The sequence below is a fragment of the Sus scrofa genome, chromosome 17 (assembly GCF_054392235.1).
Source record: "Sus scrofa isolate SSC_HxYL_T2T_F1_AM1 chromosome 17, Sscrofa_HxYL_maternal_Yorkshire_Landrace_v2.0, whole genome shotgun sequence".
In the NCBI taxonomy this organism is placed as follows: domain Eukaryota; kingdom Metazoa; phylum Chordata; class Mammalia; order Artiodactyla; family Suidae; genus Sus; species Sus scrofa.
Genome location: NC_139399.1, coordinates 35,692,071 through 35,715,975, shown reverse-complemented (window position 1 = coordinate 35,715,975; position 23,905 = coordinate 35,692,071). Strand labels below are relative to the sequence as shown.

Sequence of the window (23,905 nt, the reverse complement as noted above, 5' to 3'; positions counted from 1 at the left end):
GCTCGGAGTTCTATCTCTGTCCGACCTTCCTGGGGCCGGGCTGGCGGCTCTGAATTTCCAAATAGCACAGGGGCAGACAGTCTGCTTGGGTCCAAGCGTGTTTGCAGGTATTGATTTCAGAGGCTCTCCCTGGAAACAGTAAGGTAAGGTCTGAAAGTGAGAGGAGATGCTGCCTGTGAATAAGATCACTTGCGTAAATTAATTTCGGAGGCCCCTAATAGAAATGTCAAAGGCCAGAGCCCCGGAAGTGAAGCATGTCGGGAAATGGTTAGAAAGCCTGCTTTTGAGGAAGCTCGGGGTGAAGCCAGCAGAGTTTAAAAATAGGTTCAGGGGAAGGTGATGAAACGGTCCTCCCTCGAAGCACCGCCTGGGGACCCGCCACGGCAACAGCGGCTGGGTGTTGCAGCAGCGGGCGCTGTTCCCCTGAGCAGCCCGGGGTGGCGGGTAGAGGGTAGAGGGTGGAGGGGATGACAAAAGGCAGCTTCCTTTCTCCCTCGGGAGCTAGATAGCAGCACCTCCTCTGGACTCGCTCAGTCGGTCCTGCGCTCCCATCTCAGACCCCTTGGGGAATAATCCAGTTGCAACTCACGGCGTAAAGTATCAATGTGGGAATCTGCGTAGATAGTAACAGGGCAGATCGGAGCGCTGCCCCTGGAGTTTGTCTCGGAGTCTGGGCAGGGATGCTGTGCTGGGCCCCCACCTCCATCACCAGCGCCTCTCCTCCTCCTTCGTCACTTGTCCCTTGGACAGTGAGCCTCACTGAAGATGCAGAGCCCCTGTCACGCTGCAGAGCGAGGCCTGGGAGGAAAGACCTTGGTCCGAGGGCTCATTCAGGAGACATCCCTGCACGCGCGCCACCCCGTTGCTCCTGGGAGCCGCACCCTCCCTGGAACGTGTGCCCACGAGGCCTCCCTCTGCTTCCTTCCAGGGCCCTGAGCGCCTTCCCCACGGCACCTCTTGGGGAGGAGAAGATGGATGAGACCCCCGCTTCCCCACCCAAGCCCCCAAACCCAGACTCCGGTCACGGTGGCCCAGCTGGTGCCTCAGCGAGTCCAAAGCTACAGAGGAAGCCCCAAAATGCGGCGGAGCAGACTTTCAAACCGGTGGCGGTGATATCTCAGGAGCCTGGGCTTTGAAAGAAGAAAAAGTCGCCACCCGCCAGAGACAAGCCGGCTGTCACGCAGTGCCTTTGGGGCTGCAGGCGCAGAGGGAACACGAGCCGGTTCCGGGCTTTCCTGGGGTGGGGGCAGGGTGAGCACCTGGCTCTGGACCCGGGGCTTCCTCTCACCTGTAAACCCGTCGTGTTTCACTGGGGGCTGCAGAATGCCTGTCAGCCTGTTGGAGGAGCGTTCCCCGCATTGATCCCACTCGATCTTCTGTTAGGACTGATGGTTTTACAAACTTCATCATCCCAGAGATTGGCTTTCCGTCGGGTCGGTAGCCCAGGAGAAGGTTCACCTCCTTTGCTGAATGTTTCCCACCTGGTTCCCTGATGCCCGCTACCTGGGGAGAGGTTTCCTGACCTTGACCCTAACCCTGCTGGAGGCCTCCAGGGGGTGAGAGGAAAGCTTCCATCCACAGTGCGCAGGTGATTCTAGAAACACAGGGTCCTGTCTTTCGAAAGTTCCGGTCGGTCAGGAAGCCTCCCGGTGGCGGTGCCTCACTGCCCTACCCCTCACACAGAGCTTTAGGGTGACATCCCCAGCAAGGGGTTTGCTCCCCCCACTTTTTACCCATTTTGCTCCAAGAAAGGCCTGTTGTGCCTGTTTGAAAAAAAGAAAAGCTGGGGTCAGCGAGCGTTGGGCAAAGGCTCTCTGCTAGTCACCTAGGCTCTTGCGCCATCTCCAGAGCTAGCCCTGGGCTCAGAACTGGGGAGCCCCTGGCTAAGGGCCCAGAAAGGTCCCGGCGCAGGTGCTTTCCTGCCCCCGCCCCCCTGCTCTTGCACCCATCTCTGGGCACACCCAGCCTGCCTTGGCCGCCTTCTGAGCCCACTCTCCTGGGCAAAGCTGCTGTCCTCCCCAAATGTCACTGTCCTATGGGTTTGGCTAGTCCCTGATCTTTGCAGGAGAAGGGGGTGGACCCAGGAGCCAGCCTTGCTTTGGGGACAGTGGGACCGGATTGAGAAGGGCACTCCTATTAGGAGGGGACTTGGGATTCTCAAGAGACTTGGTTTTTCTGCTTTCCAGGGGCTCAGAGGTGGGGCTTGAGGCCAGGCCCACAGCGGGGGGCAGCTGGAGCGCCATCTGAACCCCAGAGAACTGGGGACAGACAAAAGCAGCACTTGGGGCTGTCCTGTAAAAGGCCCAATTTGTTCACTTACTGGGGCTTAATGGCAACATAAAGGGTGACTGGAAGTGACAGCCTTTTTGGTGGTGTCAGCAAATGTCACGATTCTTACCTTCCCCTGGCATCCCTTCCCCAGCTTGGAGCTATTTGGGCTTTCTGGTCGGCGTGGTTCAGCCCCCATGGCGCAGACTCACACTCTTACTGCTGTCCCACTTGATATTACAAAGTTGCCAGCCCTCGCTCCTGCAGGAAGGGGCATCGCTCGTCCCTGGGCTCCCGAGTCCCACGTGAGCTCTGATCGCAGCTTCCAGGAGAACATTTCGGCCTCAACCCCTGTTGCGGAATTCTTGGATTTAGTCAAGAGTCTTGTAATCACGTTGACTTCCCCTGGACCTGTGCTCCAAGAGTCCCTTTTCTCTCCAGGAACCGGTCCTCCTGACCTGGAGTAGGAAGTGCAGTTGTAGGTAGCAGGTAAGCAGCCCTTTCTCAACGGCTTGACAACCCCACGACCCCAGGTGACACCAGCAGTTTTACGGCTCTTCTCAGTAACAGTTTTGGTTTGGAGGTTTGGAATCAGGGAACAGGGGATCTGAGCCAGGTTTGTTTGCAATCATGTGGACTTGAATCATTTTTGCTATTTGGGGTGGAAAATTGAAATGATCAAGTGTTTGGTTTTTTTTTTTTTAACTTAGAAAAGCAAATATTGTGCTTTTGTAATAAATGCCTTTCAGCAAAATTGCCAAGGGTCACTTTTCCGGTGGGGACCCACCTGAGCCACAGTGCTGAGTTGTCACATTAGTAGGTCAGCCATCTGTAAACTGAAGTGGCCCTAATTAGCCCAAAATGGTTAAGACCTGCCAGCCTCCAGGCAGGACGAGGACAGCCCCCTCACGTCTCGGCACGCTGATTTCCATCTGCAGCAAAATGCTGCTCTGCAGTCTTCCTGCATAGGGTACTTAAAAAAAATATTAGTAATTCCACAAATGACGACATTTTAAATAGCACCACCTCACGCAGACAGCAGGGAGGACATTTAGCTTGGGTAGGTGACCGTCACAGTGTCTTCTGAGGTCAAGGCTGCAGTTCCCAAGAGCCACAGCGAAGGAGTGGGCTTCAGCCTTGACTTTGGGGAGCGGCTGACCAATCAGACCCCGAGCCTTACCCCCAAGAGTCTGCGGATCCGTAGACAAGGCACATCACGTCTTCCCAACCTTCCTCAGGTGTGAACACCCGCGCCTTGTTTACTGTCACATTTGTGTCCTCTGGAGTTTGAGGGAAGCTGTCACGCTTACTGTGATGTCTTACACAGAATTGTAACCTTATAGCTGCTGGAGGGAATGTCCACATTCGAAGGCAAAGCCAACCACATGTTAGTTGCACTCAGTACCTATGTATGACAGACACATTAAGTGAATGTTTTCAGGTCAACAATATTTAGTACATGTAAATAAGGACAAAATTTGATAAATACGGTAAATTAAGTTATAGCGTGTCATTTGATTTTTATTTTGCTCTTGTTATTTAATTTTCCTGATGCTCCGCATCAGGGCTTGTGCCTAGGCAGTAGAGACCTGGTCTGTAACCCACTTTGCAGGTCGTGTGCACCCCGGTGCGCCGATGGAAGGGGCTCATGCCCAGGGACACCCATGGCTGCTGATGGCCACTGCCTGGCTCTCCAATTTGCCCTCTTTCTCTCTTTAATTCTGATTTACTGTGACAACCTAATAAAGTAGAAACACAGCACTTTGTTTCTTTTTGTTTTCATTATAGTTTGTAGACAAAGTTTATCCTGGCATCTAAAAAAAGATGGTTTACACCTGTTATCGGAGGAAGTTGTTCAAAAGTGTTATTTTTTTGTCTTTTTAGGGCCTAACCCACAGCATATGGAGGTTCCCAGGCCAGGGGTCGAATCAGAGCTGCAGCTACCAGTCTACACCACGGCCACAGCAACTTGGGATCCAAGTCATATCTGTGACCCACACCACAGCTCACGGCAATGCTGGATCCTCAACCCACTGAGCGAGGCCAGGGATCAAACCCGCGTCCTCATGGATGCTAGTCAGGTTTGTTAACTGCTGAGCCATGACCAGAACTTCAGAAGCACTTGTTTTTAACCAGAACCTCAATATGTATCCAAAACGGCAGTCAGGATGGAGACAGGGAGGTATGTGAACATGTTTATGTAAAGGTGATCTCCCAGTTCATGACATGAGATGCCCACACCCACCCACAAGAGCACCGGAGTCCAAGCATCACTGACCTCGTGTGTCCAAGTCCATCCTCGCTTCATGATTGAACAGATCCACAGTGAGCCCGGGCCCCGGCCCCATCTCTCCAGGGCAGCCCTCTGCACCAGCCACCCTTTCAGGGTCCGGAGCCCCTGACTCTGATGAGCAAGAGCCAGACATTGAGGGTTTGTCTTGTGACTAAGTGACAGACGAGACGTAGTAATGCCTCCTGTTGGGCTGAAGCTAGGTCGTGGCCCTACCTCAGGACAACCTGGCCCTACCTCAGGACAATCCAATGTCCAGTGATTCCAAAAGGGCCACTGCTCCTGGGCTACTCCATGCTCTAGACAGCAGGGGACTTCCAGGACATGAGACAATCAGGCTTTGTGAAAAGCATTCATTTGTCCATTTAGCAAATATTTGTTGAGAACCTGTTACTTACAAGACATTCTAGTGACCTCAGCAGAGATCTGGGTGTCTTCCTGGGAGCTGAGTGGAGCCTGAATCAGTTGGCTTTGTTCAGCTTTTGACTAATAGCAAGACCTCACGTGAAGGTATGTTGTGCCTTTAACATTTGGTTCCTCACGGAGTGAAGTTCAATGCAGTTGGAGAGTTTCGCCACTAGAAGCCATGGTTCCCAGCCTTAGGCTTGGAATCTTGGAATCATTAAGGAGGCTTCATAAGATCCTAAGTCCTGCCCATGCCCCACCCAGATTCTGATCCATCAGGTCTGGGCAGAAGCCCAGCATCTGTTCTTTTTAAAGCCCTCTAACCATTCTGATCTGCAAATCCATTGGGGTTGAGGCGCTCGGGTCAGCCCACTGCAATGCGTGGGGCAGCGCTCACCTGGCCCCCTCCCCCATGTGTATCCAGGAGGGGACAGGGTGGGGGGGGCCATCAGGGACACTGAGGAAGGAGCAGCCTGCTCAGTGCAGCACCCACCCTCCTAACAACCCCACTTTTGCCCCTGGCCCCAGCCCCACCATCCATTATGGATTCTTCTTAGTTTGAAAAATGGTCCTTTGACTTTCAAAGGATATTGGTATGAAAGTCTCAATGCAGCTTATTGTCTTATTTATAAAAAAAAAAAAATTGGCGGGGGTGGTGGAGGGAGGTGGTATTTCCCTCTTCATACTTCCTGTGAGTGATCCTGCTCATCTTCGAAAAAATACTCATCGAATCTTCGGCCGTATCTTGCAGACCTTCTGCAGAATTCCAAGCAGAATCCAATGTCCAGTGGTTCCAAAAGGGCCACTGCTACAAATAACGCTCTTCTTGGCTTTTGTTACATGTCAGAATCCAAAGAGAGAATAGCCTTTAGGTATAGCCAGGTCATGGTATGATTTTCTCAGTATACTAGAACTCCAGCAGCTTTTATGGTCTCTGCTGTGGCGTATCTCTGAGGGAAAAGGTCAGGCTTTATGTCTGTTCACTTCTGTACGCATTCGAGCTGACCTTATGGTCCTGTGTCTGTATGTGAGCTAAATAGAGGCCACGTCAATTTATTAAAAAGTTTATGTCAAGGGGAACTATTATCGCTCACTCTTCTTTCTATAAATGGAAAATTCTTTTTTTTCTTTTTTTGGCTATCCTCACAGCATGCACAAGTTCCTGGGCCAGGGATCAAACCTGGGCTACAGCAGAGACCTGAGCCACAGCAGTGAGAGCACTGGCTTCTTAACCCACTGAGCCATCAGAGAACTCATTACAGAAATAAGAGTTCGATGAGAAATCACGTATCTTCTTTTAAAGTCAAGAAGTGAGGGACAAAGGCACACCTCTCTACAGGAAGATCAAGTGTGCTCCAGCACTCCCTGTTTGTAGGTTTTCCTATTCGCATGGTGCCCAGTTGTGCTAATGGCGTGAGATCAGACGTCCTTTGAGTTGGGGACCTTATGGAGCCCTCTTAAATGATAAAGTACCAGAAAAAAGTAGCTTTGAGATAGGATTAAGATGATGGAATAGAAAGATTGAAACTCAACCTCTCCTAAAAACAAAAAAATTCACAACTAAAGGCTGAGCACTCTTCACCCAAATGGAACGGAAACCTTAAAAAAGATATCCTACTGCAGAAGAAAAAGAGGAAGACACATCAAGAAGTAGGAGAGGCGATTTCACGATATAAACAACCCCATACCTCCAGGGTAGGAAGCCCCACAGACTGGAAACTAACTGCTTCACAGAGACTCACCTACAGGAGTGAGAGTTCTGAGCCCCACATTAAAATCTCGCATGTGGGGATCTGGCACAGGGACAAAGAGCTCCTGGAGCATCTGGCATTGAAGGCCAGTGGGGCTTGTGCACAGGAGCTTCACAGGACTGGGGGAAATGGAGACCCCATTCTTAAAAGGCACAAACAGAATTTCACCTGCACTGGGTCCCAGGGCAAAGCAAAGACTCCATGGGAATCGGGGTCAAAACTGACTGCAGTTATTGGAGGACATCCAGGGAAAACAAGGGTGAATGTGGCTTGTTGTGAGGGAAGGACATTGAAAGCAAAGCTCTCAGGAATATTCAGCAGCCATGCCTTTCTCTGGAGGTGGCCATTTCGGGAAAATCTGACCCCACCCATCAGTCAGCTGCTGAGAAGCCCCAGGGCAAACAGCACTCCAGGTGGGATCACAGCCTTGTAAACAGGCTACCTAAAGACCCCTCAGGCACACAGCTGCCTCTAATCCCATCCAGACTAAGCCCCACCCACCAGAGGGATTAGAATCGGCTTCACCTACCAGTGGGCAGGCATCAGCCCCTCCCATCAGGAAGCCTACAGCAAGCCCCCCATGCCAACTTCAGCCACAAGGGGGATAGACACCAGAAGTACGAGAGGCTACAACTCTATTATCTGTAAAAAGGTCACCACACCAAAAACCTATAAAAATGAAAAGACAGAGAACTATAACTCAGATGAGGGAGAAAGGAAAAACCCCAGAAAATCAGCTAAGTGAGGAGGAGATTCTTAGCCTCCAGGAAAAAGACTTTAGACTGTTGATGCTGAAGATGATGCAAGACATTGGAAATAAACTGGAGGCAAAGATGGATAACTTACAGGAAACACTGACCAAAGAGATACAAGATATAAAACAAACAAGAAGAGATGCAAAAAACAATAACTGAAATAAAAAATTCACTAGAAGCAGCCAACAGCAGAATGCAGGAGGCAGAAAAATGAATAAGCAAGGTGGAGGACAGATTAGTAGAAATTAAAGATGCAGAACAGAAAAGAGAAAAAAGATTGAAAACAAATGAAGAGAGTCTCAGAGAACTCTGGGACAATGTTAAATGCACCAACATCCGTATTATAGGGGTGCCAAAAGGAAAAGAGAGAGAGAAGGGGACAGAAACAATATTCCAAGAGATAATAGCCAAAAACTTCCTCAACATGGGAAAGGAACCACTCATTCAAATCCAGGAAGCACAACGTGTACCATATAAAATAAACCCAAGGAAGAATACACTGAGACACATATTAATCAAACTGACCAAAATTCAAGATTTTCTCTTTAAAGCAGTTAGGGAAAAGAAAAAAAGTAACATACAATAAGGTTATCGGCAGATTTTTCAACAGAAACTGCAGGCCAGAAGGGAGTGGCATGATATACTTAACGTGATGAAAGGAAAAAACCTCCAACCAAGATTACTTTACCTGGCAAGTCTCTCATTCAGATTTGAAGGAGAAATCAAAACCTTCACAGCTAAGCAAAAGCTGAGAGGATTCATCAACACTAAACCAGCCTTAAAACAAATACTAAAAGAACTTCTGTAGGCAGAAAAAAAAGACAGCAACAGGAAACAAAAATTCCACAAACGACAAGATTCACCAGTAAAGGTGTATATACAGTAAAGATATGAAGTCATCCATGCACAATTATACTACCAAAATCAGAAATCATGAGAAGAGGTGAGTACAAATGCAGGACACTGGAGATGAACTTGCAATTAAGAGACCAACAACTTAAAACAATCTCATATACATATAGACTCTTATATCAAAACTTCAGAATAACTGCAAACCAAAAATCTACAATTGATACACAAACAAAGAAAAATAAACTCAAATACAACACTAAAGATAGTCATCAAACCACAAGAGGAGAGAACAAGAGAAGAAGGAAAGAAAAAAGAGCAACAAAAACAAATCCAAAGCAATTAATAAAATGGCAGTGAGAACATACATATCAATAATTACCTTAAATGTGAATGGACTAAACACCCCAACCAAAAGACATAGACTGGCTGAATGGATACAAAAACAAGACCCATATATAAGTTGTCTTCAAGAGACCCACTTCATTTCTAGGGACACATACAAATGAAAGAGGATGGGAGAAAATATTTCATCCAAATGTGGATCAAAAGAAAGCTGGAGAAGCAATACTCATATCAGAAAAAACAGACTTTTAAATGAAGAATATTTTAAGGGACAAAGAAGGTCATTACATAATGATCAAAGGATCAATCCAAGAAGATGTAACAATTTTAAATATCTATGCACCCAACAATATATAAGGCAACTGCTAACAACCTTAAAAGGACAAATCGACAATAACACAATAATAGTGGGAGACTTGAACACCCCACTTACAGCAAGGGACAGATCAACCAGACAGAAAATCAATAAGGAAACACAGGCCCTGAATGATGTGTTAAACCAGATGGACTTAATAGACATTTATAGGACATTCCATCCAAAAGCAACAGAATACACACTCTTCTCAAGTGCACATGGAACATTCTCTAAGACTGATCACATCCTGGGCTACAAATCCAACCTTGGTAACTTTAAAAAAATTGAAATCATATCAAGCATCTTTTCTGACCACAATGCTATAGGACTGGATATCAACAACAAGAAAAAAACTGCAAAAAACACAAACACGTGGAGACTAAACAACATGCTGCTAAACAACCAATGGATCACTGAAGAAATCAGAGAGGAAATTAAAACATACCTAGCAGCAAATGACAACAAAGATACGACACTCCAAAACCTATGGGTGGAGCAAAAGCCGTTCTAAGAGGAAAGTTTATAGCAATACAAGCCCACCTCAGGAAACAAGAAAAAGCTCAAATAAACAAGCTACCTTTACATCTAAAGCAGCTCGAGACAGAAGAACAGACAAGACCTAAAGTTAGTAGAAGGGAAGAAATCATAAAGATCAGAGCAGAAATCAATGAAATAGAAACAAACAAAACCAGAGAAAAGACCAATGAAACGAAAAGCTGGTTCTTTGAAAAGATCAACAAAATTGATAAACCCTTAGCCAGACTTATCAACCAAAAAAGTGAGAGGACTCAAATCAATAAAATTAGAAACGAAAGAGGAGAAATAACAACGGACATCACCGAAATACGAAGGATCATAAGAGAACTACTATATGCAACTATATGCCAATAAAACAGAAAACCTAGAAGAAATGGACAAATTCTTAGAAAAGTACAATCTTCCTAGACTAAACCAAGATGGAATAGAAAAGATGAATGGACCCATCACAAGAACTGAAATTGAAACTGTGATTTAAAAACTTCCAACAAACAAAAGTCCAGGACCAGATGGCTTCACAGGCAAATTCTATCAAACATTTAGAGAAGAGCTAACACCTCTCCTTCTGAAACTATTTCCAAAAATTGCAGAGGAAGGGATACTCCCAAACTCATTGTATGAGGCCACCATCACCCTGATACCAAAACCAGACAAAGACACCACAAAAAAAGAAAACCACAGGCCAATTTCACTGGTGAACATCAATGCAAAAATCCTCAACAAAATACTAGCAAACCGCATCCAACAATACATTAAAAGGATTGTACATCATGATCAAGGGGGATTTATCCCAGGGATGCAAGGGTTCTTCAATATCCGCAAATCCATCAGTGTGATACACCACATTAACAAACTGAAGAATAAAAACCACATGATCCTCTCAATAGATGGGGGAAAAGCCTTTGACAAAATCCAACACCCATTTCTGATAAAAACCCTCCAGAAAGTGAGCATAACAGGAACCTACCTCAACATGATAAAGGCCATATACGACCAACCCACAGCTAACATCACTCTCAATGGTGAAAAGCTGAAAGAATTCCCAGTGAGATCAGGAACAAGACAAGGATGTCCACTCTCGCCACTACTCTTCAACATAGCTCTGGAAGTGCTAGCCACAGCAATCAGAGAAGTAAAGGAAATAAATGGAATCCAAATTGGGAAGGAATAAGTAAAACTATCACTATTTTCAGATGACATGATACTACACCTCGAGAATCCTAAAGACTCTACCAGAAAACTGTTAGAGCTCATCCACAAATTTGGCAAAGTCACAGGATACAAAATTAATACACAGAAATCGATGGCATTTCTATACACTAACAATGAAAGAGCAGAAAGAGAAATTAGGGAAGCAATCCCGTTTCCCATCACATCCAAAAGAATAAAGTACCTAGGAGTAAGCCTACCTAAAGAGACAAAAGACCTGTACTCTGAAAACCATAAGCCACTGATGAAAGAAATCAAAGATGACATAAATAGAAGGAAAGATATACCCTGCTCATGGATTGGAAGAGTTAATATGATCAAAATGACTATACTACCTAAGGCAATCTACAGATTCAATGCAATCCCTATCAAATTACCAAGGACATTTTTCACAGAACTCAAACAAAATATTTTAAAGTTTGTTTGGAGGCACAAAAGACCCAGAATAGCCAAAACCATCCAGAAAAAGAAAAATGGAGCTGGAGGAATCAGGCTCCCAGACTTCAGACTATACTACAAAGCAACAGTCGTCAAACCCACATGGTACTGGCACAAAGACAGAAATATAGATCGGTGGAACAGGATAGAAAGCCCAGAATTAAACCCAGGCACCTACAGCCAACTCATCTATGACAAAGGAGGCAAGGATATACAATGGAGAAAGGACGGCCTGTTCACTAAGTGGTGCTGGGAAAATTGCACAGCCACATGGAAAAGAATGAAATTAGAACACTCCCTAACACCATACACAAAAAGAAACTCCAAATGGATTAAAGACCTAGATATAAGACCAGACACCATAAAACTCTTCGAGGACAACATAGGCTAAACTCTCTCTTACATAAACGACAGCAACATCTTCTCAGATCCACCTCTTAGAGTATTGACAATAAAAACACAAACAAACAAATGGGACCCAATCAAACTTAAAAAGTTTCTGCACAGCAAAGGAAACCCTAAACAAAACAAAAAGACAACCCACAGAATGGGAGAAAATGTTTGCAAGTGAATCAACTGGCAAGGGATTCATCTCCAAAATTTATCAACACCTTCTGCAGCTCCATACCAAAAAAACAACCAACCCCATCCAAAAATGGGCAGAAGATCTAAACAGACAGTTCTCCAAAGAAGACATACGGATGGCCAAAAAACACATGAAAATGTGTTCAACATCACTCATGATTAGAGAAATGCAAATCAAAACCACAATGAGGTACCACCTTACACCAGCCAGAATGGTCATCATCTAAAAGTCTACAAACAATAAGTGCTAGAGAGGGTATGGAGAAAAAGGAACCCTAGTACACTGTTGGTGGGATTGTAAATTGGTGCAACCACTGTGGAAAGCAGTATGGAGATGCCTCAGAAAACTAAACATAGGACTACCATTTGACCTAGCAATCCCACTCCTGGGCATCTATCCAGAGAAAACCACGACTCGCAAAGACACATGTACTCCAGTGTTCATTTCAGCACTATTTACAATAGCCAAGACATGGAAACAACCTAAATGTCCATCAGCAGAGGAGTGGATCAAGAAGAGGTGGTACATATACACAATGGAATATTACTCAGCCACTAAAAGGAATGAAATACTGGCATTTTTAGCAACATGGATGGACCTAGAAACTATCATGCTAAGTGAAGTCAGCCATACAATGAGACACCAACATCAAATGCTTTCACTGACATGTGGAATCTGAAAAAAGGACAGACTGAACTTCTTTGCAGAGCAGATACTGACTCACAGACATCGAAAAACTTATGGTCTCTGGAGGAGACAGTTTGGGGGGTGAGGGGATGTGCTTGGGTTATGGGATGGAAATCCTGTGAATGATCATTATACTACTACAGATGTGATATTCATTTGAGTAATAAAATAAATAAAATGAAATCACTATAAAAAATAATAAAATGACTGCCACAAGGCAGTGAAAAATAATTTATTCAAAAAAAAAGAAAGAATAAAGTAGCTTTTTCTCATGTGGAACATGCACTGAAAGTGACATTCCTATAAAATGTGAAAAGAGGGATTTCCCTGGTGGCACAGCAGGTTAAGGATCCAGCATTGTCACTGCTATGGCTTGGATCACAGCTGTGGCTCAGGTGCTATCCTAGGCCAGGGAACTTCATGCTGAGGGCACAGCCAGAAAAAAAAAAAAAAAAAAAAAAGGAAAATGTTAGTACCAGGAAGTAAAAATCCTTGAGGGAAAAAAAAAAAAAGAAGTGAGGGCCATGGAAGTGGAGCCCAGTGGCATTCATCTGTGCAATCTGGCCACACGATGGACAGACCCCTAGTTGGAGAGGCCATCCCCACACTCCCACCGTCTCTTTATACAGATGATGAAACCTGGCTCCTTGGGGGTCTCACAGCTGGAAAGTGGAGCTCCAGGTGGGAGCCGAGTTCCCCAGACCCATTTCTTGACAACACCCCCCTCCCCGGGCAGTCCCTTTTCTTTTTTGGTGTATTTTTTTTTTAGGGCCACGCCCATGGCATGTGGAAATACCAAGGCCAGGGGTCAAATCAGAGCTATAACTGCTGCCCTATACCACAGCCACAACAATGCCACATCCGAGTCACATCTGTAACCTACACCATAGCTCACAGCAATGCCAGATCCTTAACCCACTGAGCGAGGCCGGGGATTGAACACGCGTCCTCATGGATACTGATAGGGTTCATTACCGCTGAGCCACAACATTTACTCCAAGCAGTCCCTGTTCTTAACAGGTACATGGAATATTTATTGAAAATGTGGTTTCCATGTTCCCTTCAGCCATCCCACACACGTTTCCCTGAGGTCAAGTCTGAAGACAACTGACCTCCTCACTTGGATCAAGCCCAGCATGGAGCAGGCTCCCAGTGGGCAGAGGAAAGGCCACTGGGATAGTCCTGCCTGGGGTTCGGGAACCCTTGGCTAATAACACCTCTCTGGAAAGATGACATGCTCATGTGGTCATATCTGAGCAGTAGGCTCACAGCACAGAGCCTGGAGCAGGAGTGGCTTCCTGGGCTGGACAGGGTAATGGTGACAGCCGGCAGGCCTGCCACCTTTTGGAAGGGCCCCTCCACTCTGCACACACACACTTAGAGGGTGCACTTTGGCCAAAAGTCTCTGTCTGTTGTCTCCTGAGAAAAGTTTCACGTTCAGGAGCCCAAGAGAAAGAAGGTACAGATACAGACCCCTCCCTGAACTCATGTGCCCCAAGGATGGCCCTGGAGAGCAGGGGGAAGGGCACGGCCCCCCACCCCATGCCAAGGTCTCTGCACACTGCCCATCATGGCTCCAGCCCCAACTCCTGCCCAGATGACGAAATGAGGCCAGCTAACCACCCAGCAAGGCAGGAGGTTCCTCAGAAAACTAAATATAGAACTACCATATGATCCAGCAATCCCACTCCTAGGCATATATCTGGACAAAACTACAATTCAAAAAGATACGTACACCCCTATGTTCACAGCAGCACTATTCACAATGGCCAAGACATGGAAACAACTTAAATGTCCATCACCAGATGAATGGATTAAAAGTTGTGTTACGTATACACAATGGAATAGTACTCAGCCATAAAAAAGAACGAAATGGATGCAACTAGGATTCTCATACTAAGTGAAGTCAGAAAGAGAAAGACAAATACCATATGATATCACTTATATGTGGAATCTAAAATATGGCACAAATGAACCTATGTACAAAACAAACATCACAAACATAGAGAACAGACTTGTGGTTGCTGTGGGGAGAGGGGAGGAAGTGGGATGGACGGGGAGTTTGGGGTCGGTAGATGCAAACTCTTACATTTGAATGGATAAGCAATGAAGTTCTGCTGTGCAGCACAGGGAATTATATCTAGTCTCTTGGGGTAGAACATGATGGCATGAGCCAAAGGATGTATATGTACGTATGACTGGGTCACTATACTGCACAGCAGAAATTGATGCAACACTGTAAATCACCTACACTCTAATTTTAAAAAAAAAAAAAAGGAAGTGGGGAATAACAAAGAAAAAATACTTTTTTTTGGCCTTTTAGGGCTGCACCTGCAACATATAGTGGTTCCCAGGCTAGGGGTCTAATCAGAGCTACAGCGGCCGGCCTACACCACAGCCACAGCCACGCCAGATCCCGAGCCGCATCTGCGACCTACACCACAGCTCAGGGCAAGGCCAAATCCTTAACCCACTGAGCAAGGCCAGGGATTGAACCCGCAACCTCAAGGTTCCTAGTTGGATTTCTTTCCACTGAGCCACGACGGGAACTCTGAAAGAAAAAAAAAAAAAAAAAAAAACTTTTAAAACCGAAGTCTCCACTCTCCCAAGTTAAATTGGATGAGAGGAAGGGAGTAAGGATTTATAAGCAGCCATCATGGTGACAAACATTTATCTGGAAGATTCTGCTTCTCTGGACCATGTCAGACATGGAAAACACTGACTAGATATTTTTTTAAAAAAACATTCAAACTGAAACATCCCCACCTCCCTACTGTACAGCACAGGGAACTCTATCCAGTCCCTTGGGATAGACCATAAGGGAAGATAATATAAGAAAGGGAATGTATATATACGACCGGGTCACCTTGCTATACTGCAGACATTGGCCCAGCATTGTAAATCCACTATACTTTCATTAAAAACAAAACCTGAGAAAAATTCTTTTAAAAAACCAAAATATTCCCACCTGAAATATCAGACGACATTGTGCATGGGATCGAAATTCAAAACATTATTGTAGGAACTAAAGAAGACGTGACTACATCTCTCTCTGGGACAAGAAAGCCGTTTCCCCGTGTGTCCCGCTGTAATGTTCAATCTTCCACTTACACGTGCTGCTCTCCCTCCAGCAAGACGCTGGTGGCGTTGGACAGAAGATCTTTTCCATAAAGGAGTCACGCTCGCCAGCTTCCAGCTTAGCGCGGGGTCCTGGGGGCCTGAAAATTGGAAAGTGGCTCCGGGGCGGGCGTGAAGTGGGCTGGGGCTTGCTATTAGAGCGCCTGAAAGGAGCCTCCTGACTTCAGAAAACAGCCTGGCAAAGAAAAGCTCTTTCCCTTGCACGCTCAGGGACAGCGCTCTGCGGCGCCGAGGGCGGAGGCGAGCACTTCTGATCAATATTCCCTGAGAAACGGCCGCCAGGCTAAGAGCAGGCGAGGCCCCCGACGGGCTGCCTGCCCTCCTTCCCTCCCTCCCCGTGGCACAGCTCCCTCCCCGTGGCACAGCGCCCGCCCGCCCGCCCGTGGCAAACCTGTCCCCGACACTTTCATGGCCTCACCTCCTCCTGCCTTTAGAAAATGCCACCTCGTTTTGTCTTCCACATCGCAGGCTGAGGACACGGCCCCTGGAAGCAGCAACTGCCACCACTTTCCTCCGGGAAATCTTGGCATCTGCGCCTTAGGCGCTGGGAAAAGTGAAGCCCTCTAGCAGGTCCACCTGGACGAGAGGCCAGAGGCCCGCAGAAAAGGCAAAACAGCAGCTTCTCTTAATCAAGGAAGATTGATGACTAATCACCACCGAAGCGTTAACAAAATTGCCCAAGTATAGATGTGTACGTCACATGGTGTGTTTCTATACCTTTTTTTTTTTTTTTCCGTCTAAAACTAATGGTCTGGAGTTCCCGTTGTGGCGCAATGGAAATGACGAATCCGACTAGTGTCCTTGAGGATGCAGGTTCGATCTCTGGCCTTGCTTAGTGGGTTGGGAATCTGCCGTTGCTGTGAGCTGTGGTGTAGGTCACAGACTCGGCTTGGATCCTGCATTGCTGTGGCTGTGGCGTAGCCCGGCAGATACAGCTCTGATTCAAACCCTAGCCTGGGAACTTGCATATGCCTCAGGTGTGGCCCTAAAAAGAAAAAAAATAAAACGAATGATTTGCCCTCCTTCCCACCCCCCACCCCTCATCAACAGGCAGTTTCTCTGCAGATGAATGCAAATTCACAGACACAGGATCTCCTTGTTTGCAAAAATAGCATCCGACACACAATATTGCGTGACTTTACAATATGTCCTGGGCAACCCCCCCATGTGTCCTTTTTAATAGTTGCCTATTATTCCTCAGGGACCGTGCACCTTTCCTGGCTCAACCATCGGTGGACTGGTGATCGGTCACCAGTGTCTGTTACACCAAACGCACCTGTGATCGACACTCTCTCACCTTGCTGCTGACACGTTGCTGCTGCTTTGATTTCTGTGAAATCATCTCCCAAATGGGAAACTACTGAGGCAGAAGGTAGGTGTCATTTCTTTGAGAATTGTATAAAATTCTTGTACATTTAGCCTCCTGTTGATTTGGGGGGAAGCTAAATATTTCCTCCTGTTTCTTTACCAACCACAGGCCCATCTTTGTGAATCGTGCATTTGTTTCCTCCGTTAATCTGTTACGGTCTTCATGTTTTTCTTCTCGATTTTTCTGAGCTTTTAGGTAATTAAGTTTGGAGCAAAACACGTGTTCGTAGTTAGCTCTTGGCATCCACTGTCCTTTTCAAGTGAAAAATGTTAAGTATGAAAAAAAAGTGAAAGAAAGTGGATATAATTTCAGCCCGGGTAGATGACCTGCTTGTTTTAGAATTCTGGAACATCAGCTCGGGATCTATGAAAAAATGAAGGTATGTCTTTCCATGCTCACAGGAGGGAGCTCATTAAGTTGCCCATCAGCCTAAAAAAAGGAAACATCGTTTTAAGGCAGGGGGTGTACCCAGGAGTTCCACGTCATGGTGCAGCAGAAACAAATGTGACTAGGAACTGTGAGGTTGCAGGTTCGATCCCTGGGCTCCCTCAGGGGTTGAGGATCTGGCGTTGCCGTGAGCTGTGGTGTAGGTTGCAGACATGGCTCGGAGCCCACGTTGCTATTGTGGCCAGCAGCTGTAGCTCCGATTGGACCCCTAGCCTGGAAACCTCCATATGCTGCAGGTGTGGCCCTAAAAAGCAAAAAATAAATAAAGGGGGGGGACCCAGGTAAAAGGCAGACTTTCAGCCACGATAAAAGTGAGGCTTCTGCTCAGCCTGCCCCCCCACACCCCTTTTTCTTTCTCCCATGGTAGCATTCCAAGGAATTTCCTAATTTTGAGGAAATACCTGAAAATACTAACATATATGCATCCAAGTCCATCCTAAGTTCAGCTTTTGTTGTAGATGGAACACAGGCCGGGGGGTCAGAGAGCACCGGCTTCCAGCTCCAGCTGCACACTCCCCGTGTGGCCTCCAGCCCTTGCGTCCTAACCATTCTGGCTCCTGTTCTTCACCTGTGAATTAGGGTAACCGTACCTTTGGGGTGACCCCGGGGATCATCACCCCTGGTGGGCACCCTCGAGGGGTCCCTCCCACAGGATTCAAAGAAGACCCGAGGGAACCAAGGACACAGCATAGGTGACGGTGTTAGCCTTCCCAGATTAGGTCATAAAAATGTTGCACCTCCCACCTCCCCCTCGGACAAGTGACTCTGGAAAAAGGCAGGATGCGGCAAGGACAGACCGCCAGCCGGGAGAGGGCGCCGTTCTGGAAGTGAGCCTCCAGTCCACCCAGCCTTCACTTGACTACAGCCCCAGCTGACCTCTCACCTTAACTTCATGAGGGGACCCAAACCAGAACCTTCCAGCGAGGCTGCTTCTGAATTCCTGACCCACTGAAACAATGAAACGTAATAAATGACTCTCGCTGCTTAAGTCTCTAAGTTTGGGGTCGGTTTGTTGTTGCATGGTTGTAGTCACCCTGACATTGACCTATTGGCTGGTTGGAAGATGCCCTTGAAAAAAACCACGCATCTGACGTTACTTTCAATGGCACGAGGGGAGAGACGATGATGAGCCCCATTCCTCCAGACCCGACAACATCACTTCCCAGATGGAGCGCTATGCCTGGGAGACAGAGACCCGGGTTCTGATCCCTCCACGTGGTAGACAAAGAGCGTTGTAGTGTCGGGCAAAGCATGCCACATTCACAGGCATTTCCCTTATCCAGACTCGTGACTCTGAATACTTTCCACGGAGAGCTGATGTGAAGACCAGATAGGAACATTCACATTCAAATACCTGGAAACCAGACAATGCTTTAAAAATATAAGGTGTATTCCTGTTAACTCTTCATACACAACACGTCACCTGAGATGTAGCGACTTCAAGTGACAGTCACTTTATTACTCCCTCTCATGGTTCTGGGGTGATGGGGCCCAGCCGGGCTCTCTCCCCCGGGCTCTGTCCCGCTGGTGTTCCCAGACAGCCAAGGGGCCAGGTCATCTTGGGGCCTCAGCTCCTCCCTGTGTGTCTGGGGTGGATCCCGGCTGCTGACTAAGATCTTGTCTCTGGCCATCAGCCCACCACCCACATGTGGCCTCTGTGTGCACCTTGGGCTTCCCCACGGCATGGCATCTGAGCGCCCCAAGAGAGACCTAGGAGAAGGTGCTGGCCTATCCCGTCCTGGGCTCAGAAGTCCCACAGTGTCACTCCCACTGCATTTGGTTGGAGGAGGCGGGACAAAGCTCTGCTCAGTTTCAAGGGAGGTGAAAAGTGCATCCAGGAGTTTGCAGAAATGTTTTTCAAACCTCCACCCAGGGACAGTCACATTAGATAATATTTCAAATAGTGTTCTCAGAGTTCCTGCTGTGGTGCAATGGGATCGGTGGTGTCTCTGGGGCGCTGGGACGCAGTTCCAACCCTGGCCTGGCACAGTGGGTTGGGCATCTGACGTTACCACAGCTGTAGCTTAGGTTGCAACTGCATTTTGGATCTGATCCCTAGCCCAGGAACTCCATGTGCCATGGGGTGACCAGAAAATAAAATTAAAATAAAATAAAATAAATAAAATCAGGAGTCCCTGTTGTGGCTCAGTGTGTTACAACTCCGACTAGAATCCATAAGAATTCATGTTCAATCCCTGATGTCGCTCAGTGGGTTAAGGATCTGGCGTTGCCATGAGCTGTGGTGTAGGCTGGCAGCTGCAGCTCTGACCCCTAAGCTGGGCATTTCCATATACCACAGGTGTGGCCCTAAAAAGAAAAAAAAAAAATCAGTATTCTCTCACATCTGGTGGATGGATCTGGTGGACATGCAAGAACTCAAAACAACAGTGCTCATGAGTGAGTTTTCACCAGCGCTTGACCTGAATAACTCAGTTTCTGCAACAACCCCGGGCGGTGCGTGGCTGCAGACGGCGGATGCACCCTGGGCAGCCAAAGTAAATAACTCACTCACCGAGGGCTCCTGGCCTCGACAGACTGTGCTGGAAAACCACAGGCAGGGCTTGCAGCTACAGGATCCAGGAATAACACCCAAATCACCCAAGTCCCACTGCAGTTCAGTCAGGGCACCAGGCGGGGCCTCCCTGAGGCCAGAGATGAGGGAGGATCCCGCTCTGTGGTCAGAATCTCCTACTAGGAAGCCCCAGCCTTGGCACGCTCTTTGAGATGATCAGTTACAATTTTTCCTTGAGACGTTTTCTTCAAAGTGACTTGACTGTGCGTCCCAGATCCGGGGTGTGAGCCTGGCCTCCCTCTTCCCCAGTCTGTGCGTCCCCTCCGTTGAGGCTGAGCAAGGATGCTTCGCCGCCTGTGCTCAGGGATTTTTTTTCCTTCACGCTCTTGCCGGTTGCCATGGTTCTGGGATGGCCTGTTAACTTGCCTGCAGGTGTAGAATAGTAAGTGGCTTCCACCACCAAGTGCTTTCAGAAAACCAGAGTGAAGGCAGGGGACGGATGGGGCCAGGGGATGGGGGGGAGGGCGCGCGGGGGGGGGTGCGAGCTCGGGGGATGGGTTTGCGGCGGTGCTGCTTCAAACTCCATCCTTCACAGGGAACTGTCCCCCTTACGATCTGTACCTGGAGCGTGTTCAAGCAACGTGGAAATGGTTTGGAATCTACGAACTGGGTCCTGTGATGAAGCCAGCCTTAGTCCCGATGGCGGAGGGCAGGATTAACCTATTTCTCAGGAAGATCGGTTATTTGCATTTGCAGGTTGGACAGTGTTGAAATAGGAAGTTTCTCCAATGTATGAGATGAGAGGACTTGAAATGCAGACTTACTGGGCTCTTCTCTCTCTCTCTCTCTCACCGGAGTGGAATTTTCAGGCTATTATTTTGGGGTCAAATTGCCAAAACACAGATCCGTTGTTTCCACGATTTGGGATGAGAGCCACCTGTGTCCCTCTGCGGGTGCATCATGCTCCAGGACGAGGCAGCCCCTTGACAAGAGGGCACCAAGCCTCTTGCGTTCTGCTCCGCATCTGAATTCTCCCACACCGGCCCATCTTCCCCACCCCCACCCCCACCCAAGGGTTTATCTCGAGGAACCAAGGTCCTTCTTGCTCTCAAATAATTTCCCCACTAAGTGGTCATGTCACCTCTTAACATCTTCCCCTTCCCCGTCAATACAACTTCACAGAGTAATGGTGAGAAATCAGTAAGTCCTGTTGAGGCCTGAGACCAGGTCAGGGATGAGGGCTCAGTGACCTTTAGCTGAGAGTATTGTTACAAAGCCACCATTCCTTGGGGGTTGTGGTCTCCAGTTAAGACTTCAAGCCGTCAGCTTTTCCCAGGCCAAGCTTACTGTTGGCGGCAATGACTGGGTACCCACTCTGTGTGAGTGAGGCCTCCGTCTCTCCACCAGCGTGCAGTAAACACCAGGGGGCAGGTTCTGATCTAGTAGCTCTGCAGAGGGGCCTGCACGTCTGCATTTCTTTTCTTTTCTGTCTTTTTAGGGCCGAACCCGTGGCATCTGGAGGTTCCCAGGCTAGGCTGCCGGCCTACATTACAGCCACAGCAATACCCGATCCGAGCCGCATCTGCCACCTCTGTTGCAGCATCTCGGCAACGCCGGATCTGTAACCTGCTGAGCGAGGCCAGGGATTGAACCTGCATCCTGGTTCCATCGCTGCAGCCCCGATTCAACCCTGAGCCCAGGAACTTCCATATGCCCTTGGTGCAGCCATAAAAATAAATAAATAGATAAATAAATAATTAAAACTGATCAATGCTGAACGAAAGTCACTTCTGTCTTTAATGCAATTGCTAAGCTAATAACTACCAAGAACCCTTGAAAGATTAGGTTGAACCATGCAAACTTGTTGATATTAAACTTTTTACTTTACCTATGGAAACAGTAATCTCTTAGGATGCGACTGAAGGGCTGAGACATCACTTGGTAAATGCGGCCACCATTGCAGTGAAGAAACAACGCTCCAACTGGGGACAAGCTGCCTCTTCCATCTAGATTTCTGCGAGTGACCTGGCAGACAGGACATGGTACGTGTTGCACAAGAGCCACTTCAGTTGACACAATAAACACAAACAGTGTTAATAAAACAATTTGAAGCAACCGGGTCCTACTGTACAGCACAGAGAACTGTATCTAATCACTTGTGATAGAACATGATGGAAGATAATATGAGAAAAAGAATGTGTGTGTGTGAGTGTGTGTGACTGAGCCACTGTGCTGTATAGCAGAAATTGACAGAACATTATACATCAACTATAATAATAATAATAAAAAACATTGGGAGGCAGCTTCCTACCTAGTTAATGTTCTCATTCAAATGATCAGGGCTTTTAAGGTGGTGCCTGAGATGGTGACACCCGTGAAAATAGCAGGCCTCAGTTTTGCAATTTTCAAGAGTGTGTGTGCCGAGGCATGGTGTCTGTGCCACTCGACACACCACCAAGGAAAGCACAGTTTTCCTAAGGACCAAGTTTCCATCTCATCAAAGGCAGGAACGAGAGCGATTCTGTAAAACGTTTTCTATAAATCTGCGCAATCTATATAAACACACGATTTGGAGTTCCCGCTGTGGTACAGTAGGTTAAGAATCTGACTGCAGCGGATCAGGTCTCTGTGTAGGCAAGGATTTGATTTATGCCCCCACTAGGCACAGTGGGTTAAAGGATCTGGTATTGCACAGTCACAACTATGGCTTGGATTTAGTCCCTGGCCTGGGAAGGTCCATATGCCTCAGGTGCAGCCAAAAAATAAAACAACAATAGCAAAAATCAACCATGTGGTTTTATGGTCTGGCCCTAAACTTTTTCTGTAGAGGGCCTGGTAGTAAACATTTTCAGTTTGGGGGGGGGCATATAATCTCAGTCTTGATGACTATACTCTGCCATTTCAGAATGAAAAGCCCAGGACAGTGAGTGAATGGGGGAGGCTCTGCTGCAACAAAACCTTTATTTACAAAATCAGGCTCAGGGCTGGATTTGGCCACGGGCCTTGGTTTGCCAACCTCTGGTTTAGTCTTTTCTGTTATAATGATAGAGGTGGTGAAATAGTGCAATGATGGCAATAATTCTGGATTCTCAGTGTAACCTTAGAACATAACGATCAGGGAGTTCCCAACGTGGCTCAGCGGAAACAAATCTGACTGGCATCCATGAGGATGCAGGTTCAATCCCTGGCCTCGCTCAGTGGGTTAAGGATTCAGTGTTGCCATGAGCTATGGAGTAGGTCGAAGACCTGGCTCAGATCTGGCGTGGTTGTGGCTATGGTGTAGGCCAGCAGCTACAGCTCCAATTAGACCCCTAGCCTGGGAACCTCCATATGCTGCAGGTTTGGCTCTAAAAAGGACCAAGAAAAAAAAGAAGAAAACAGTCATTGTTGCTGCAGCACAGAAGTGCAGGCAGTGTAATATATGGTTAGTTTTTTGAGTTCTTTTTAATATCAATTAGCACATTTTGTACATAAGAAGAGGAACATTCATGATTTTCTCTGTGGTTAATAGAGGAAAAAGGTTTTGGATACAAATCTGAAATCTTAGTAATGTGATTCACTGAAATGATTTAAAACTATCATTGGTATGGTGATTTATCAGGATATTCATGGGCAAACCTTCAAGAAGAGATCAAGGATAATAATACTGGGAATATAGCCCTGGGAACTGTGTCTAGTCACTCAGGATGGAGCATGATAATGTGAGAAAAAAGAATATATACATGTATATGTAACTGGGTCACCCTGCTGTACAGTAGAAAATTGACAGAACACTGTACACCAGCTATAATGGAAAAAATAAAAATCATTATGAAAGTAAAAAAAAAAAGAATCAATAAAGATCTATTCAAGACATGACTGAAAAAAAGTGCTCCTTTGTGGTGTAAAATATTTGATGAACTCTAATGAGATTCTGTTCAGATGTGGACACCCAGAGACGGCGACCGGCTTCATCTCCTTTTAT

General features: G+C 47.0%; 2 protein-coding genes across 17 annotated transcripts in view; one reads left to right on the top strand and one right to left on the bottom strand.

Moving 5' to 3' along the window:
* Positions 1-4,029, top strand: part of RALGAPA2 (Ral GTPase activating protein catalytic subunit alpha 2) — a 271,235-nt gene extending 267,206 nt beyond the window's left edge. For 10 of the 13 annotated variants that reach the window (XM_085004561.1, XM_085004558.1, XM_085004560.1 and 7 more), the window contains one exon: positions 929-4,029. The gene's annotated coding sequence lies outside the window, so the exon portion shown is untranslated. The remainder of the gene's footprint in view (positions 1-928) is intronic. The other 3 variants (XR_014832899.1, XR_014832897.1, XR_014832895.1) reach the window with 1 other exon arrangement.
* Positions 4,030-8,242: 4,213 nt separating this feature from the next.
* CFAP61 (cilia and flagella associated protein 61) overlaps positions 8,243-23,905 on the bottom strand; it is a 292,210-nt gene continuing 276,547 nt past the window's right edge. For 2 of the 4 annotated variants that reach the window (XR_014832901.1, XR_014832904.1), the window contains 4 exons: positions 21,830-21,966; positions 16,032-16,189; positions 15,587-15,693; positions 8,243-15,026 (listed from right to left, as the gene is read on the bottom strand). Coding sequence is in view for 1 of the 4 variants with exons in the window: in XM_085004564.1 (XP_084860690.1) it covers positions 21,826-21,966 (141 nt within the window). In the remaining 3 variants the exon portion in view is untranslated. Of the gene's footprint in view, positions 15,027-15,586; positions 15,694-16,031; positions 16,190-16,910; positions 17,412-21,414; positions 21,967-23,905 lie in introns of those variants that run through there. The other 2 variants (XR_014832903.1, XM_085004564.1) reach the window with 2 other exon arrangements.